A 17,157-nucleotide genomic window follows, 5' to 3' on the forward strand; every position below is an offset into this window, starting at 1 on the left:
CTTATATATATATATATATATTTATTGTATATGTTTTTGTGTATGATGTACTTTATCTATCATTATATATGGGTATGTATTTGATTTTATTTTTTAAATAATTTTCTCACGGAAATAATTATATGAGACTAGAGTGATGTTGTTAGCATTAAATTATGAAATGAAGAAATTATTCACACTAAATTTATTACATCACATGTGAATACAATTACACATTTGAAACAATAATAAAAATACATCAATTACATATCATTTGAACAACAGTGATAAATCATATAACTAGCAAAACTAAATAGAAGCTTGTCAAAATTTCGACCCTTTACCTTTTTTGGATGAACGTTATGAGGTAGAGCTCAGGACTAGTGTTAGGCTTTTATATTGGGTTTGGACATATCCCGGTTCCTTACAACGACTGCAAATCCTGGGTGTAACATTCTCTCCTTGCGAAGATGTCGATTTCTATTGGAAGGACAACCTAGATGTGACTATCAAGAACGGGGGACAGGATAACTTTTTCTTCTGGTGAATGCAACCATTATGATTGGTTTCCAAAAGGATTAATAGGTTCTTGATATATTACATAATATAATTCGATACGAAAGAATGGATGAACTCATGCATTGACATTTGTGAGCCATATGTGTCTTGCAACATCAATGACGTGCTTGCATGGAATACGTGAAAGCTAAAACTTTTTGCATGTACAAGACATTTCACTAAAGTCTACAATGCCCATATATCCACCAAAATCAATAACCTGATACTGAATAGGTGTAATTAGTCGAACCTCCAAAGGTGTAGACTTTGATAGGCGACAACTAATCTTCTCCTCCGTCCAAGGGGTGACAAAGTTAGGGCATTCATTTGTAATTTCAAAAAATATTAACAACATATTTGTTAATAACAAACATAAGTGAAGAAATACATGATCAAATACATAGTTATTAACAATTAGGTATGTAATTGCATGGTTTCTCCTTTCATAAAACCATCACTGCATAGTACCATAAATGAACTCGATGAGCATCATGATAGGCAAACCCTATGCATGTTTGACAAGAGCGTTAAATGACTCTGCAATATTAATTGTCGTGATGTTGTATCGATGTCGTATCGATGTCTTGGAAAGTATGCTCTACTCCAACGCTTAAATCCGACCTCACGTAGATAAACCCCAGCTTGAGAGTTTATCGCATCATAACCTCAAATTCTACTTCTATGTATGATTTCACGATTTTCCAATATGCAGTTGCAACCTGCAAAGTGGTAAATAATATGAGAACTTTATGATCAAAATGTATAAAAAAGTTAAATAAAATAAAATTTTAATACTTGTTTAAACACGTTATCTTTGAGTTTCATTTGTATTTTGCCCGCATGTTACACAGAAGGTGATAATAACAAAATCCATGGTGGGCACCTGAAAAGACTTCAACCATTACAGAGTATATAACATGATGTCGATCTGAGATTATTGCCAACTCGGAGAGGTTATGGATACATTCTTTAATCTTTCTGAGAAACCAATATCATGTGTTGTGATATTCTTTTTTACCGACACCAAAACCAATGGGGTATATCTGGTTATTACCATCAAGACCCACCGCAAGGAATAAATGACCTAGATATCGACTTTTGAGGAAAACAGCGTCAATACAAATAATAGGTCGAAGATATTCTCTAAATGCACAAATAAAACATCCTAATGCCATGAAAAAATACTTAAATCGATGGTTATCGTCTGTTTCAATAGCAATAACAGTTCCCAAATTAGTACGTTGTAGATTGTAACAATAATCTGGTAAGAGCATAAATTATTCCTCCGGTGAGCCCCTCAATGAATTTAAAACCCAGTTTCTTATCTGCCAAACTTGTGAATATAAAATGTCAATTTTATATCGGTCGACGATGTCCACAATAATTTCTTTAGGTCGATAAATTCAATCAATCAACACAAACTGTGACCTCATTAATTGACTTAAAGCTCGGGCCCTAACTTATCTGTGATGTGATATTATTTGATCAACTGAATATGTGTGGGTTAGATTCATTCAGTTGATTTGAAACACTTTACCGACTTTGGATTTGGTTGCATGAATATACCATTAACAATTTTTAGCGTTACACTTAATATCCCATCGCCCCCTATCAGACTTCTTGACTAGGAATTGAACTCCTTTCAGTAGGGTAAATTGCTTTACAACATCTTTCAATTGTACTTTATTATGGAAAATATCACCAAGCGTTACATTATTCTCCTCTCGGATTGATCTTGTACCACCTAATGATGTTAATGGCTGTAGAGGAAAATCAAGAAGCCACCGAAACATATCAGTGGGACATTGTAAAAAAATGGTCCAGAATAATTTTTACCACCTGAAATAGGATTTTCAAGCTACAAGTTGTTCATACCCTAGGTAATAGGTGACATATACTAAGGCTTTACTTCTTCAGAATGAATATCAAACATATCATTTCTATCAAAGTCACCCCAGTCGGGAACCCTATCTTTCTCTCCATTAGCCCATGAGTTTGTAATTTACAATGGGTTATTACTGAAATCAATCAGGTTTTCTAAATCATATTCTTTTTTCACTTCACTAATTTCTTCTTCATCTTCTTCTTCTTCCTTATGTCCTTCAATTGGGGTATATGTAACAAAAATAGGAATACATTTTTGTAAGTATTGAGACATATTAATATGACCCTGGACATCTTTATTATTTTAGATCTATACGAAGCAGTTGAACTCAATTTTTTTTGACTTCATTGATAGTTAAAGACAGTTTTTCATTAGATCAAGAGCGCAAGACTCCTTAAAAGCTGAATAAATCCCTTAAATGTTGTTCTATAAGGAATTTTAATTAATTGTTTAGATCTTCGAACATATTTCATTGTGTTATCACCCCCTTAAATTTATTCTCCTTGGTAACGAACCGATGCATAATCATCTATTTTAATTATCAATCTTACAATGATAAATTTTTAGAAAAAATTAATCATTTATAACAAAAAATCTATAATAACTATTTAAAACAGTCTTACAATGACTAATATCAAAATACCCTTCATTTTTTTCTAATATTTCATTTAATCCCTATATTATTTAATATTTTATTTAACACCCTTATATGTTATCTTGTATCAAAATGTATTTATATATTCTTAACATTCCATTTAAAATGTTTTTACAATGTTTATTATTAAATGCCCCATATATTTTTTTAATATTTCATTTAACCTCATATAATTATCTAACTTTTTTTAACACCCTTGTATGTTATCTTGTATCAAAATGCATATATTTATTCTTAACATTTCATTTAAAACATTCTTACAATATTTAATATCAAAATACCCCCTATATTTTTCTAATACTTTTTAACCCCTATAATTATCTAACATTTTATTTAATAACTTTGTATATTATCTTATATCAAAATGTATTTATCTATTCTTAACATTTCATTTAAAATGTTCATACAATGTTTACTATCAAAATACCCCTCATATTTTTATAACATTTCATTTAGCCCACATACTTATCTAATATTTCATTTAATACCCTCGTATGTTCCCTTGTATTAAAATACATCTATTTATTCTTAACATGTTATTTAAATTCTTCATATTTTATGTACTATCAAAATACCCTCATATTTTTTCTAATATTTTATTTAACCCCTTATAATTATCTAACCTTTTATTTAACACATTTTATGTTGTCTTGTATCAAAATACATCTATCTATTTTTAACCTATTATTTAAATTTTTTATTTATTATATAATATCCAAATATTTCTCATATTTTTTAATATTTTTTTACCCCCTATAATTATCTAACATTTTATTTAACACATTTGTATGTTGTCTCATATCAAAATGCATCTATTTATTCTTAACATTTCATTTATAATGCCCTTCTAATGTTTAATATCAAAATACCCCTCATATTTTTATAACATTTTTTTGACCCCCATAATTATCTAACACTTTATTTAACACCCTTGTATATTGTCTTATATCAAAATATATCTATCTATTCTTAACATGTTATTTAAATCTTTTATATATTGTGTAATATCAAAATACCCTTTATATTTTTCTAACATTTCATTTAACCCCTATATTATTATCTAATATTCAAATACCTCTTTTACTGATATACAAACTAGATTTAACAAATAAAATTAAGTTTTGAGTTAAGATTCGTATAAATATTTTTTTTCATGATCTGATTTTTTTGGATTTGAATTCAGAAATACGAATTTTTTTCTTCTGAACAAACCTGTACTAATTGATATTGAATAAAAATGAGAATAAGAGTGAGTGTTTGAGTGATATAAGAAGTGTGTGTGATAAGAGTGAGTAAAAGAGTTTATATAGATGTGGTGAAAAATAATTTTGGTATTTTAAAAAAATTTAGGGTATTTTTGCTTAAGAATAGGAAAAATAGACTTTTTTGCTTAATAGAGGGGTAAAATGGGTATTTATATAATTCCCCAGAAAAATCATAGTAGATCAAAGTTTGGGTTGAAATATTCTTTGGGAAGTTTTCTTAACCAAACGCGCTTGCCACTGATAAGTGCCGAGCCAGAAAATCCACTAAAAACACCTCAGAACGCCAACACAACCAACATAAGCAACTTAGCTGCGGTTAGTTTTAGCCGGCTCCTATACTCTACCCAATAATAATCGGACACGCGTCCCTTTAAAGAAAATAAATAAATCAAGAGGCTTTAATTCTGCTTTTCTAGGGCACCGCCTCATCAAATCCGCGGGTCTGTTCATAACAAACTGACTCCATGGCAGATTCGTCTCTTTCTCCGGCGAACACAGACCCGAATAGTAAGCAAACCGAGTCCGATAATCCGGTTAGTCAGCCCGATCAATCATCCACTTCCGTACCTCCGCAGGAGCCACAATCAGCAACGCCAAACGCTTACCGTAACCCGGCGCCATCGCCTCCACCGATCCAATCTTACGCTCCTCCACTTCCAATCTCGATGCCTCCGACGGCACTGTCGTACCGTCCGGTGACGATCCCGGCGGTGCCGCAGTTGTCTCCCGTTCAAAATTTCCAAAATACTAGCGTGCAGCCGCCGGGCGTGGGCGTTAGTGGTGGCGTCGCGGTTACGATGGCGCCGCCAATGATGTCTTACCATGTTGTCTCAGGTCAGGTTCCGAATCCAGCGCTTAGACCTTACGCACCGATGCCGAATGGATACGGTGTTGTTCGCACACTTGCTCCGGGTGGGTCCCTCTCTATGTGTCTTGGTTAATTATTATGCTTTGCAAACGAGAATTGTTTTAAAAGACTGTATTTTGTAATTGATTCGCATATGTTGTTGAATTTGTATGAATGATTTATATTTTTTGGGCTTATAGTGTGTGTAAATTGATGAGAAATTGTTGGTTATTGATTAATGTGTGGTATTTTTTGTTATAACAAGGTTACGTTGTGGTTAAGTCAGGGGATACTGATATGTTAAAGTTATGTAGGAAGTAGGAGAGATTTTAGAAAATTGGTATTGGTTAGTTAGATAAGGGGCATCGATGACAGGATGTTTTCTCGTACAGTGTCATGATTGAGTACACGGTGATAAAGGTTGGGAGGCTTCAATGTTGCTTAAGAGAACCACTTCCACAACCTCTTTTTGGTATGCACGTATTTGCTTGGTTTCCTTATTACATTTAGAATAAATGATATGAGTAAATGTAGTTTAAATGAAAGATTCTCCTTTTGTCAAGCCCAAGTCGGCCTAAAGAGAGTTTACAATGTAATGCTAAATTATGTCTGGTTGTGTCATGTTCATTTTAGTAGGCTACTTTCTGGTAGTTATAAGGATACTTGTCTTATGAATTGCCAGCAGCAGACTATGTTAGCAACTGAGTGATCGTTGGCCTTTTATTCTAAGGTATTGCAAATTCTTTTACTTAACGTTTCTCTTTCTCTTTCTTTGCCTTCTTCATGCTGCACATTGGGCTTCTAACAGTTGCGATAAATTTAAATGGCCACATACACAAGCATAGATTTGTGTATTAATTCACCTATGAGCATGAGTTGCTGGAAAACTCTCATTATGCTATTTCAAAATTGTGCAATTGGTGCATGGGATAGTGACACACTGCTACTTAACACATGGATGCAAAAGGTAAGCGTCTTCATATATTCATGCTTATGAATTCGATGCTGTTCTCTCAATGTTACCTTCAGGTTATCTGTTCAGCTGATGATAGTTGTCATGCCTGTGGTGCCATCTCTAATATGCATTTAATGTGTGGTAACAGCATTTAATTATATTTTTGAAGTTTTTAGTTGCTGAGAAAACAATTGTGACTGGTTTTTTATTTTTTTGTAAACTTCTCTTACATATTTGCATAGATGTTTGTTTCCATTTATTTAGGTCTTCCTCGGTATCCTGCTCCATACCCAGCAATGGTCCGGCCTGTATTTCCTCCACGTCCTCCAGGACCTGTTGGAGTGCTTCCAGGAGTGGCGCGTCCCCCTGTTCCAGGGATTGCTGGTGTTCGCCCAATTATTCCTCCAGTTGTTAGGCCAACAGGTTTTCCCGTTGGTACACCAGCAGAGAAACCCGAAACTACTGTTTATGTTGGCAAGATAGCATCAACTGCAGATAATGATTTTATGCTCTCTCTTCTTCAGGTAAATAATGAATATTATTGTGATTTCATTGTAAAATTGACTTTACAAATTTGGGTTATACTGCTGTACCTAAAACTCTGTTTAATGCCTATCTTTGATTAGCTTTGTGTTATCAAATCTTATATTTGTATGTTTTCACAAGGTATGTGGACCTGTCAAAAGCTGGAAACGTCCTCAGCATCCCTCAAATGGAACCCTTAAAGGCTTTGGGTTCTGTGAATTTGAGTCTGTTGAAGCGGTTCTTCGTGCATTACGACTGCTCAGTAAATTTAACATTGATGGGCAGGAATTAATGGTATGCTTGGATTTATAATGTTTTTGTCTAATTGTCATTATTGTTTCAGTGCTTTTACCTGTTAGGTAGAACTTGTCTGCAGGATGCCTTTTTTAAAACTGAAATCATTATCATGTATAAGAATGATGAAGGTGACATTAATATTCTCTTCAGTTGTTTTAATTAGAGATGGAGAGATTTCCCACCTATTTTTTAAGACATAGAATGCTTTTAATGTGAAAGTTAGGCTCAATGTTTCATTTAATATGTAAAGGGGCTTTTCTTGATAGAGAACAAAAAGAATGGAGGAGGTCAATGAATGAATTAGATACTGGCTGCTAAGTAGCAGAACCTGCTTGCACCAAGGCAGTTAGTCATCTGGTTGTGTTACATTTACTGGAGTATCTCAATGATAGATCTTGCTGCTATATTGTCTGTTAAGTTGTCAATGATACATAATGGTCATTTTGGATTGTTGTGGCAAAATTTAGTATGTGAATAGATTATCACTATTACTCTATTATTTTTCTACTTTTCACATATTAATCCTGAACTCTTTTGTTCTAGTTTGTGTTAGATTCAATTTCAAATCTTAGGTAAAATTAGGAAATGAGTTTGAGGAGCAACTCGTCTCTTAATTATATATATAAGCAATCTATGGGCTTCAGTGGGCCATCTGTGGGGCCTAACATATTGGATTATGGTAGACCTGGATGACACAATATCCTGACCCCTGAAAAATAGGGGGCAAGGTCTTGGTTGTGTAGATAGGAATGCATGCTTGGGGTTTACTGTTTTTTTATTAGTGATCATGGATTTGTTTTTAGTAAATTACACTTTTACTAACTGCATGATTAACAGTTAAATGTTACTCAAGCAACAAGAGATTATCTGGAGCGATATGTTGAGAAGAAAACTGAAAACACAAAGAAACTCAGGGAAACTCAAGATGCAGGGTCTGAGAAAGAGGATGGAAGCGTGCAAGGTGTTGAGAAAAATGATCCTCCTAAAGCCTCGGAAGACTTGAAGAAGGACAGTGAAGCTGGAGAAAAAAAAAATCATGATAATTCCAACTTTGGGATTGTGACTGATGAGGATAGGGAAGCTGACCAAGAGGCTATGGAGAAGCTTAAAAGCATGATTGAAGATAGGTTAAAGGCCAATCCTCTGCCTCCAGCCCCTGTTCAATCAACTCTTGATGGTTCTGGAAGTTCAAACTCAGAATTGCCAGTTAAAATTAGGGATGGAGACTCTGATGTGGATATACCCAGAAATGGTGAGTTTCTGTAGTTGGCATCTGTAGTTCAATTGCTATATGTTGTTACCTTTTACAATTCAATGGTTTACATAGAAAAAAAATTAATTCTAATCACATCACGATATCTGATATTGTCTTTAATCACAGTTGTATGTTTTTTAGTTCTTTGAATAACTTGGAGCTTTGATGCTTTTTATCTATTCAGATGTAGCTGAAGATAAAATTGATGATGAGACAGCTAGTGATACCAAAGCAACTAGTGAACATGATAGGCCTGAGACAAGCTCACCTGATAGGAGTAGGACATATGATAGCAGAAGTAGAGATAGAGACAGAGAGCGAGGTCTAAAACGAGAGAAGGAACGGGAAATTGATAGATACGAAAGGGAAGCAGAGCGAGAACATGTTAGGAAAGAGAGAGAGCAAAGAAGGAAGATTGAGGAGTTTGAACGTGAGTATGAAAGGTGTCTAAAAGATTGGGAGTACAGGGAAAGAGAGAGAGAAAAAGAGAGACAGTATGAGAAAGAGAGGGAGAAAGAGAGGGAACGCAAACGGAAGAAAGAAATCCTTTATGGTGAAGAAGACGAGGATGATGATTCACGGAAAAGATGGCATAGGAGTGTGTTAGAGGACAAGAAAAGGAAAAGGTTGAGAGAAAAGGAGGATGATTTCAGTGACAAAATTAAAGAAGAGGAAGAAATTGCTAAGGCTAAGAAGAGGGCTGAGGAGGAACAGCTGCAGCAGCAACAAAGAGATGCATTGAAGCTTTTGTCGGGCCATGGATCAAATGGAACTGAAAATCCTTCGTCTGCTGAAGAATCTGGTGTTGAGACCAAAGATAAAATTGCTGTTGGGCAGGATTATGATGGTTATTCTATTCATGAAAATCATGTAGCAGGTAAGCCTTTTCCCTGGAGAAAAAATATTGCTCATTGAACTTTGCTATTGTTTCTACATCTGCACTTCATATTGTCATAAATGTTGTATGATTCTCTGGGACAGGTGATGAAGTTTTACAAAATGGTACTGGTGATGAATCAACGAATGCATCTGTTTCTTCATTGGATATGTGGCATAGCAGTAATGCCCCAGCAAGAAAATTGGGTTTTGGTCTTGTTGGCTCTGGCAAACGAACTGCTGTTCCTTCTGTCTTCCATGAAGAGGATGATGATGATGCAGAGCAGGAGAAAAAGATGAGGCCCCTGGTTCCCATTGATTACTCCACTGAGGAACTGCAGGTGTCCCGACCTATTGCTTCTGGAGCAAACCAGCCAAATTTGGCAGCAGCAGCAGAATTTGCCAAGAGCATTTCAAACGTTAATTCCAAAGAAGAGAACCCTGGTACTGACAGAGAAAGAAGTAGGCGTTCTCATAATAGGTCAAGCCAGCATGAGAAGGACCGGAGTGCTGAGGATAGTAGTCGCTCCAGAGATGAGAACAAAGAGAAGATTCTTGATCGGGATAGAGATTGGGAAAATGGGTTAGACAAGGTGAAGACACCTGATAACAAAAAACTTTTAGATGCCAAACAATTGATTGATATGATCCCTAAGACAAAAGAGGAGTTGTTTGCCTACGAGATAAATTGGGCTGCTTATGACGAGGTAATTATTTTTGCTTATAACCCCAATTCTATATATGTGCTTGTGGAAAATAATTGTTATATTCCCTGTTTCTATCTTATGTCATAATCGTCTTTTTCATGAAGTTGAAGAGGGAATGAGGATGAGAATGAGAATCTCCTTCCTTTTCCTTTAAATTGTTTTCTTGATACATTTGATAAGGACCCTCTTAAGGAAGCTAATTCCTTAAGCGGTGGCATAAAATTCCCATATCATTCCACATTATCATATCAATTTATTACCCTTTAATCATATATTAGAATTTATGATATATACATTATAGCTGTTCTAAAATGACACTGGATTTTGATGTGTTAAATACAGCATAAGCTGCATGAGAGAATGAGACCATGGATTTCAAAGAAGATAAGAGAGTTTTTGGGAGAAGAGGAAACCACTCTGGTAGACTATATTGTATCCAGTACTCAAGAACATGTAAAGGCATCTCAAATGCTAGAGTTACTGCAAACTATTTTAGATGAGGAAGCTGAAATGTTTGTGCTAAAGATGTGGAGGATGCTTATCTTCGAAATTAAGAAGGTAGAGACAGGTCTTGCATTGAGGTCAAGATCTTGAAAGGGTCTGTCTTTGAAATGTTCCTGCATAGCTGTGGGATAGAGTCGTGTTATTTTTGAAAATTCGTTCCTATTTTCCAAGTCATCTCCCGTCTATTACAGCAGTGAAACATGGATTGCAGGAATAGAATTTTCATATCAAGAAATGAACCAAGTTTTGTACTGGAACCAGAGTTGTATGTGCATTTAGAAAATGAGCGTAGTCTTAGTTGTTGATTGTACCTTCGATGATTCACTTGGTGGATATTCTCTGCAATAACGGTGGCATTCATTGTTCATACTTGAGTTCTTTAAGATTTGCGTTAGGTTAATAAACTGTCAATTAAACCTCAGGGTAGAAATTTATGCAACCCAATCTTTAATGAGAGTCACCATTCACAACTCTCTAGGAAGTAGGTTGGCTATCCATGCTGGTGGGCATATGGTATTGTTTGAATTCTATTCTTGTATGCACTAACTGCTGGTACAAAACCTCCCCCTCTTTCATGCCTTATGATCATTGAGCAATTTACAGAGATGGCAATGAGATCTGCAAATAAAAAAGCTGCTTATTATTCATAAAAGAAGGAAATATATTAGATTATAACACGGTCGGCCTGTGTGGCCTTTTTCTATACTCACAAATAGAGATGGCAATGGGGAAGGGTGAGAAGGGGCTCTCAATTCTTGTCTTCATCTTTATCCTTGTGATAAAAAATTTTTTTTTTATACCTTCTAAATATAACATTAATATATTAAAAAATAAAATTAAAACTAATTTATCATTTTAACTATCACAAATATTATATATTAACTATTTTAATATTCATAATAAAAAATTAAATAAATTTTAAAAATATAAATAATCTAAAACTATAAAGATATATTAGTATTTTAAGTAAATATATTAATATAAAAAAACAAGTACGAGGATGAGGGCATGGTGGGGACGAGACATATGTATTCTCATCTCCTATTGCGGAAATTTTTTTCATTTTTTTCTTATTGTGGGAATTTTTTTTCATTTTTTTCCTATTTCTATCAAAGAATCTCTAATTCCTTAAAGATCAAGGAGCGTCGGAACCTTTAAATTCGGATTGAAATTATCATCTCTATTCACATATTCACTTTACACAAATAAATATTTCACGTTAACTGACCAAAAGGAACGATGTGGCTCATCCAGCGTGCAACTGTACCAGAATTCAGTTTATGTCAGGTTTCTCACACATGCATCCTCAAACTCAACCTCCTATATCTTTCCTATTTCTGCGCGATTTACTTCTCAGCTTGGAAATTAGAAATCGGAGTTTTAGGGGACTGGCTTGCCGGGTTCTGTGTCATTATGGAATCTTCAGTTGTAAAAATATCTTTATTGGACAAACTGCCGAGCTCTAAAATTTCTGTAGGAGCAGACAAGGCGGAAGGCTTCTCGTAAGTAATGGCAGCATCCAGGGTGTACTTGCGGAGAGCAAAGGAGGACATTGTTGCAATTTTAGCTGAAGCAAAGAGTGACGTTTATGACTAGCTACGCACTGTCATAGTGTAATTCTAGCTGAAATCATATCGGTATTGCGGTCGTCACTGATGAATCGCACCACATCAGTACAATGATGACTAAATTTGCACTGTTTTGGTGTAGTTATTAATGAAGCTAAGTAAAGTATGCAGTGCTGCTGAAATTTATTTTTGATATATTGAATATGTTGACAAACTTTCTTATCCATTTTGAATTGTTTTAGTTTGAATTTAGTTGGAATGTAACCAATGCAGCTTGGAGTTGTTAGAGCAGGTAAGTTTTTGGTTTGCTTTGTAAGAAATTGGATGGTTTAGCTTAATTTGAGCTGCTATGTACTTGTATTTAGTAAGATAGGATGTATATAAATGTATTATTAAAGTAATGAAAAAAGCAGTGACTTTTCACAGCCAAATAGACTTCCTCCGTTCCAGTTCTGATTTTTCTTCTTTTCTCCTCTGTTTTTTGCGTTTTTTCATGCTTTCTTTGCATACAAATCTCCATTAAAAACCAACAATTAGTATCAGAGCCTTCTGTCTTTGTAAAGGCCTGTGTCAAGGAAGATTTGTAGAAGTGTTAGAAAGAAGGAACTCAGCAGTAACCATGGCTTCCAGCAACTTTACAGGAGTGACTGCACCAGTTTTTTCTGGTGAAAACTATGCAGCCTGGGCAGTAAAAATGAAAGCCTATTTGAGAGCTTTCGATTTGTGGGATGTAGTTGAAGTGGATAAGCAGCCAAATCCACTGCCTGAGAATCCAACACTGAACCAGATTAAACATCACTCTGAGGAGACAGCAAAGAGGTACAAAGCTTTGTCTTGTATCCATTCTGCTGTTTCAGAAATTATGTTTGCAAAAATCATGGCTTGTGAAACAGCAAAGGAGGCATGGGATAAGTTAAAACTAGAGTTCCATGGCAGTGAAAAATCAAAGCAAATGCAGATTTTCAACTTAAAGAGAGAGTTTGCTTTACTTAGAATGAAAGATGGAGAATCAGTCAAAAGTTTCATTGATAGATTGATGAAGATAGTGAACCAGCTCACTCTTCTTGGAGAAATCACTTCTGAAAGTAAGGTTGTGGAGCAAGTGTTAGTAAGTTTACCAGAAAAATTTGAAGCAAAGATTTCCTCCTTGGAAGATTCAAAGGATATGAGCACTATGACCATTTCAGAATTGTCCAATTCATTACAAGCTGTGGAATTGAGACAAGCCTTTAGAGATAATGTTACAATCTCTGAAGGAGCATTTACAGCAGCCCAATCATCAAAAACACAAGCTGGTTTCAGTTCAAACAAGCAGTATGTTAACAAGAAAGGAAAAGAGAAGAAGGATGGATATGATAAGAGGCAAAGAGGAAAGAAAGGCAGGTTCCCACCTTGTCTGCACTGCAAAAAAACTAGCCATACAGAAAAATATTGCTGGTATAGGCCTGAGATTCAGTGTAGAGGATGTAAAGAGTTTGGTCATATGGAAAAGGTGTGCAAGAACAAAGGAAAAACAACTCAGCAGCAAGCTCAAGTTGCTGAAAATTTGCAAGAGAAGGAGGAGCATTCTGAAGAGCAGTTGTTTACTGTGGACTGCCATAATGCTCAATTTCATTCTCGAAATTGGCTACTAGACAGCGGATGCACTAATCATATGACCTTTGATAAAAGCCTTTTTATCAACCTTAGAAAGAGCAAAATTTCCAATGTCAAAATTGGAAATGGAGAGCTATTGCAAGTGCAAGGAGTGGGCACAGTGGCTGTCAAAACAATTTCAGGTACAAGATTGATCAATGATGTGTTACTTGTTCCTGGTATTGCTCTTAATCTTCTGAGTATTGGTCAAATGTTAGAAAATAATTATTCTCTAAAATTTGACAATAAAAAATGTCATGTGTATGACTCAAAAGGAGTAGAAGTAATGATGGTAGATATGATGCATAGAAGTTTTTGTTTAGAGCTAAATGATGTGAATGCTCAAGCACTTGTTAGTAGTGGTGATGAATCAATTAAATGGCATAAAAGATTAGGCCATTTTCATGAACATGGAATCAAATTGATGACTGAGAAAGAACTTGCTGTTGGAATGCCAAAGGTGGCAATGATGAGGAAAATTTGTGAAGCTTGCCAATTGGGAAAACAAACAAGGCTTGCTTTTCCAAAGAGTGAAGCATGGAGGGCCAAGGAGAAGTTGCAATTAGTGCACACTGATGTGTGTGGCCCTATGTCAGAAAATTCCTTAAATGGCAGCAAGTATTTTGTATTGTTCATAGATGATTTTAGTAGGATGTGTTGGGTGTATTTCATCAAACAAAAATCTGAAGTTATTGATGTGTTTGTGAACTTCAAGAAGTTTGTAGAGAATGAATGTGGATGCAAACTAAGAATGATAAGAAGTGACAATGGAGGAGAGTATACTAATGAAAAATTTGAGAAATTTTGCAAGGAAAATGGCATCAAACACCAGCTCACTGTCCCATATACTCCTCAACAAAATGGGGTGAGTGAGAGGAAAAATAGGACTGTTATGGAGATGGGAAGATGTCTTTTGTTTGAAAGCAATCTACCAAAGAAATTTTGGGCAGAAGCAGTAAATACTGCAGTCCATTTGCTCAATAGGCTGCCAACAAGAGCATTAAAAGATAAAACACCTTATGAAGCTTGGTTTGGTTCAAAGCCAAATGTAAGATATGTGAGAATATTTGGTTGTGTTTGTTGGACTTTTATTCCAGAAATGAAGAGAGAAAAATTGAGCAAGAAGGCTGAGTTAGGTGTATTAGTGGGCTATAGTGACAAGTCCAAGGCATATAGAGTATATCATCCTTCAAATGGTAAAATTGGCATTCACAGAGACTTAAAGTTTGATGAAGAATCAGTGTGGAATTGGGAAATAAATGCAGCCCAAAGGAAGATAAAGGAGGAGCCAATTGTGCACAATGAAAGAAAAACAGAAAGTGAGCAGCAAAATAATTGTGATGATGAAGATAAAGCAGTCAAGATGAAATCACTTGCTGATATTTATAGCAGGTGTAATTTGGCAATGATTGAACCTACCAATTATGAAGAAGCTTCAAAGTTTTCTGGTTGGAGGGCAGCCATGCAGGAGGAGATAAAAATGATACAGAAAAATGAAACCTGGAAATTGGTTGATAGGCCACTTGATAAACATGTTTTAGGTGTCAAGTGGATTTACAGGACAAAACTAAATGCTGATGGTTCTGTAAACAAGTTAAAGGCAAGGCTTGTAGTGAAAGGCTATGCACAAAAGGAGGGTGAAGATTATTCTGAAACCTTTGCACCAGTTGCAAGGTTTGATACTATTAAACTTCTAATTGCATTGGCTGCTCAAAAGGGCTGGTTTCTTCATCAATTAGATGTCAAGTCAGCTTTTCTGAATGGTGACTTGAATGAAGAAGTGTACATAGAGCAGGCTCCTAGGTTTGTAAGAAAAGGAGATGAAAGGAAAGTGTGTTTACTGAAGAAAGCCTTATATGGCCTGAAACAGGCTCCAAGAGCCTGGTATAGTAAAGTAAACACTTACTTGGTGAAGCTTGGTTTTGTGAAAAGCTTGAATGAAGCTACATTATATGTGAAGTCTGAAAATGATGATGTGTTAATAGTGTCCATTTATGTGGATGATCTTCTGATTACAGGTAGCAATGCAAATCTAATCACTTGGCTGAAACTGGAAATGCAAAATACATTTGAAATGACTGACTTAGGAAGACTCAATTTCTTCCTTGGCATTGAAGTTTTGCAATCAGAATCTGGTATTTTCATTAGCCAACAGAAATATGCTAAAGAATTAGTGAAAAGGTTTGGTATGGAGAATGCAAAAGGGGTTGACAATCCTCTTGTAGTAAGTCAGAAACTGAAAAAGAATGATGGATTTCCAGAAATTGAATCTGCTGTCTTCAGAAGTTTGATAGGATGTTTGCTTTATCTAACAGCTACTAGACCTGATATAATGTATGCAACAAGTTTGCTTTCAAGGTTTATGCAAAGACCAAGCCAAGAGCACTTTAAAGCAGCAAAAAGGGTCCTCAGGTATGTTAAGAACTCTGCTGATCTTGGAATATTATACAGCAGAAATTTGGAGGTCAATCTACATGGTTTTGTTGATAGTGACTGGGGTGGCTCAATGGATGATTTAAAGAGCACCTCTGGTTACATTTTCTCTCTTGGATCAGGATCAATCTGCTGGAATTCAAGAAAACAAAGTGTTGTTGCTCAGTCCACTGCAGAAGCAGAATATATAGCTGCTGCTTCTGCAGTAAATCAAACCATTTGGTTGAGAAAGATATTAGGTGATTTGCATGAAAAACAAATGAATGCAACACCTATTTATTGTGACAACAAGTCTGCTGTGGCTATAACTAAAAATCCAGTTTTTCATGGCAAAACAAAGCATATAAAGATCAAGTATCATGCAATAAGGCAAGCAGAAGAAGAATCTGAAATCCAGCTAATTCACTGCAGTTCAGAAGAGCAACTGGCTGACCTGTTGACAAAGGCTGTTAGCACAAATAAATTTGTTCAACTAAGGAACAAATTGGGAATGGTAAGTAAGTTTGTCAAGGAGGAGTAATGAAACTAAGTAAAGTATGCAGTGCTGCTGAAATTTATTTTTGATATATTGAATATGTTGACAAACTTTCTTATCCATTTTGAATTGTTTTAGTTTGAATTTAGTTGGAATGTAACCAATGCAGCTTGGAGTTGTTAGAGCAGGTAAGTTTTTGGTTTGCTTTGTAAGAAATTGGATGGTTTAGCTTAATTTGAGCTGTTGTGTACTTGTATTTAGTAAGATAGGATGTATATAAATGTATTATTAAAGTAATGAAAAAAGCAGTGACTTTTCACAGCCAAATAGACTTCCTCCGTTCCAGTTCTGATTTTTCTTCTTTTCTCCTCTGTTTTTTGCGTTTTTTCATGCTTTCTTTGCATACAAATCTCCATTAAAAACCAACAGTTATAACTAAAATCACATGAGTATAACGAATGTAGACCATCTGCTCCAAGTAATCAGTTTTAATCACGTCCCCAGATACGATGGTAGCTTGAACCATCTGAGAAGAGAAGGAAAAGAAAAGAGAGCGAACTTTCACTTACTTAATTCAAAGAAACAGAAAAGCCAGGAGTTAAGATAGCAATCAAAGATGCTAAAGTTCCAATTCTGCAGAGTTTTTCCATGATTTTTCTTTCTGTTTCATTGTAGTTTGACAAAAAATCTGGTGCAATGGTTATAACTCCGGTATTGTGCCTCAAGTTTATCTGTCTA

The 17,157-nt window shown here is 35.2% G+C and overlaps 1 protein-coding gene across 12 annotated transcripts; it reads left to right on the forward strand.

The window, feature by feature from the left end:
* Positions 1–4,573: 4,573 nt before the first annotated feature.
* On the forward strand, positions 4,574–10,675 carry LOC123215904 (RNA-binding protein 25-like). 12 transcript variants are annotated; one of them, XM_044636196.1, is made up of 9 exons: positions 4,839–5,254; positions 5,582–5,661; positions 5,872–6,156; positions 6,409–6,668; positions 6,811–6,963; positions 7,804–8,218; positions 8,406–9,098; positions 9,203–9,804; positions 10,147–10,675. In XM_044636196.1, the coding sequence occupies exons 3-9, from the start codon at positions 6,144–6,146 to the stop codon at positions 10,396–10,398; spliced, it is 2,388 nt and encodes a 795-aa protein (XP_044492131.1). In that variant the 5' UTR covers positions 4,839–5,254; positions 5,582–5,661; positions 5,872–6,143; the 3' UTR covers positions 10,399–10,675. The 12 variants fall into 12 exon arrangements, with proteins under 12 accessions (XP_044492136.1, XP_044492124.1, XP_044492131.1 ...); XM_044636197.1 differs by having other exon boundaries at positions 5,872–5,919; XM_044636198.1 differs by having other exon boundaries at positions 5,875–5,919.
* The last annotated feature ends 6,482 nt before the right edge of the window (positions 10,676–17,157 follow it).

This window comes from Mangifera indica, chromosome 5, assembly GCF_011075055.1.
Source record: "Mangifera indica cultivar Alphonso chromosome 5, CATAS_Mindica_2.1, whole genome shotgun sequence".
Classification (NCBI taxonomy): Eukaryota; Viridiplantae; Streptophyta; class Magnoliopsida; order Sapindales; family Anacardiaceae; genus Mangifera; species Mangifera indica.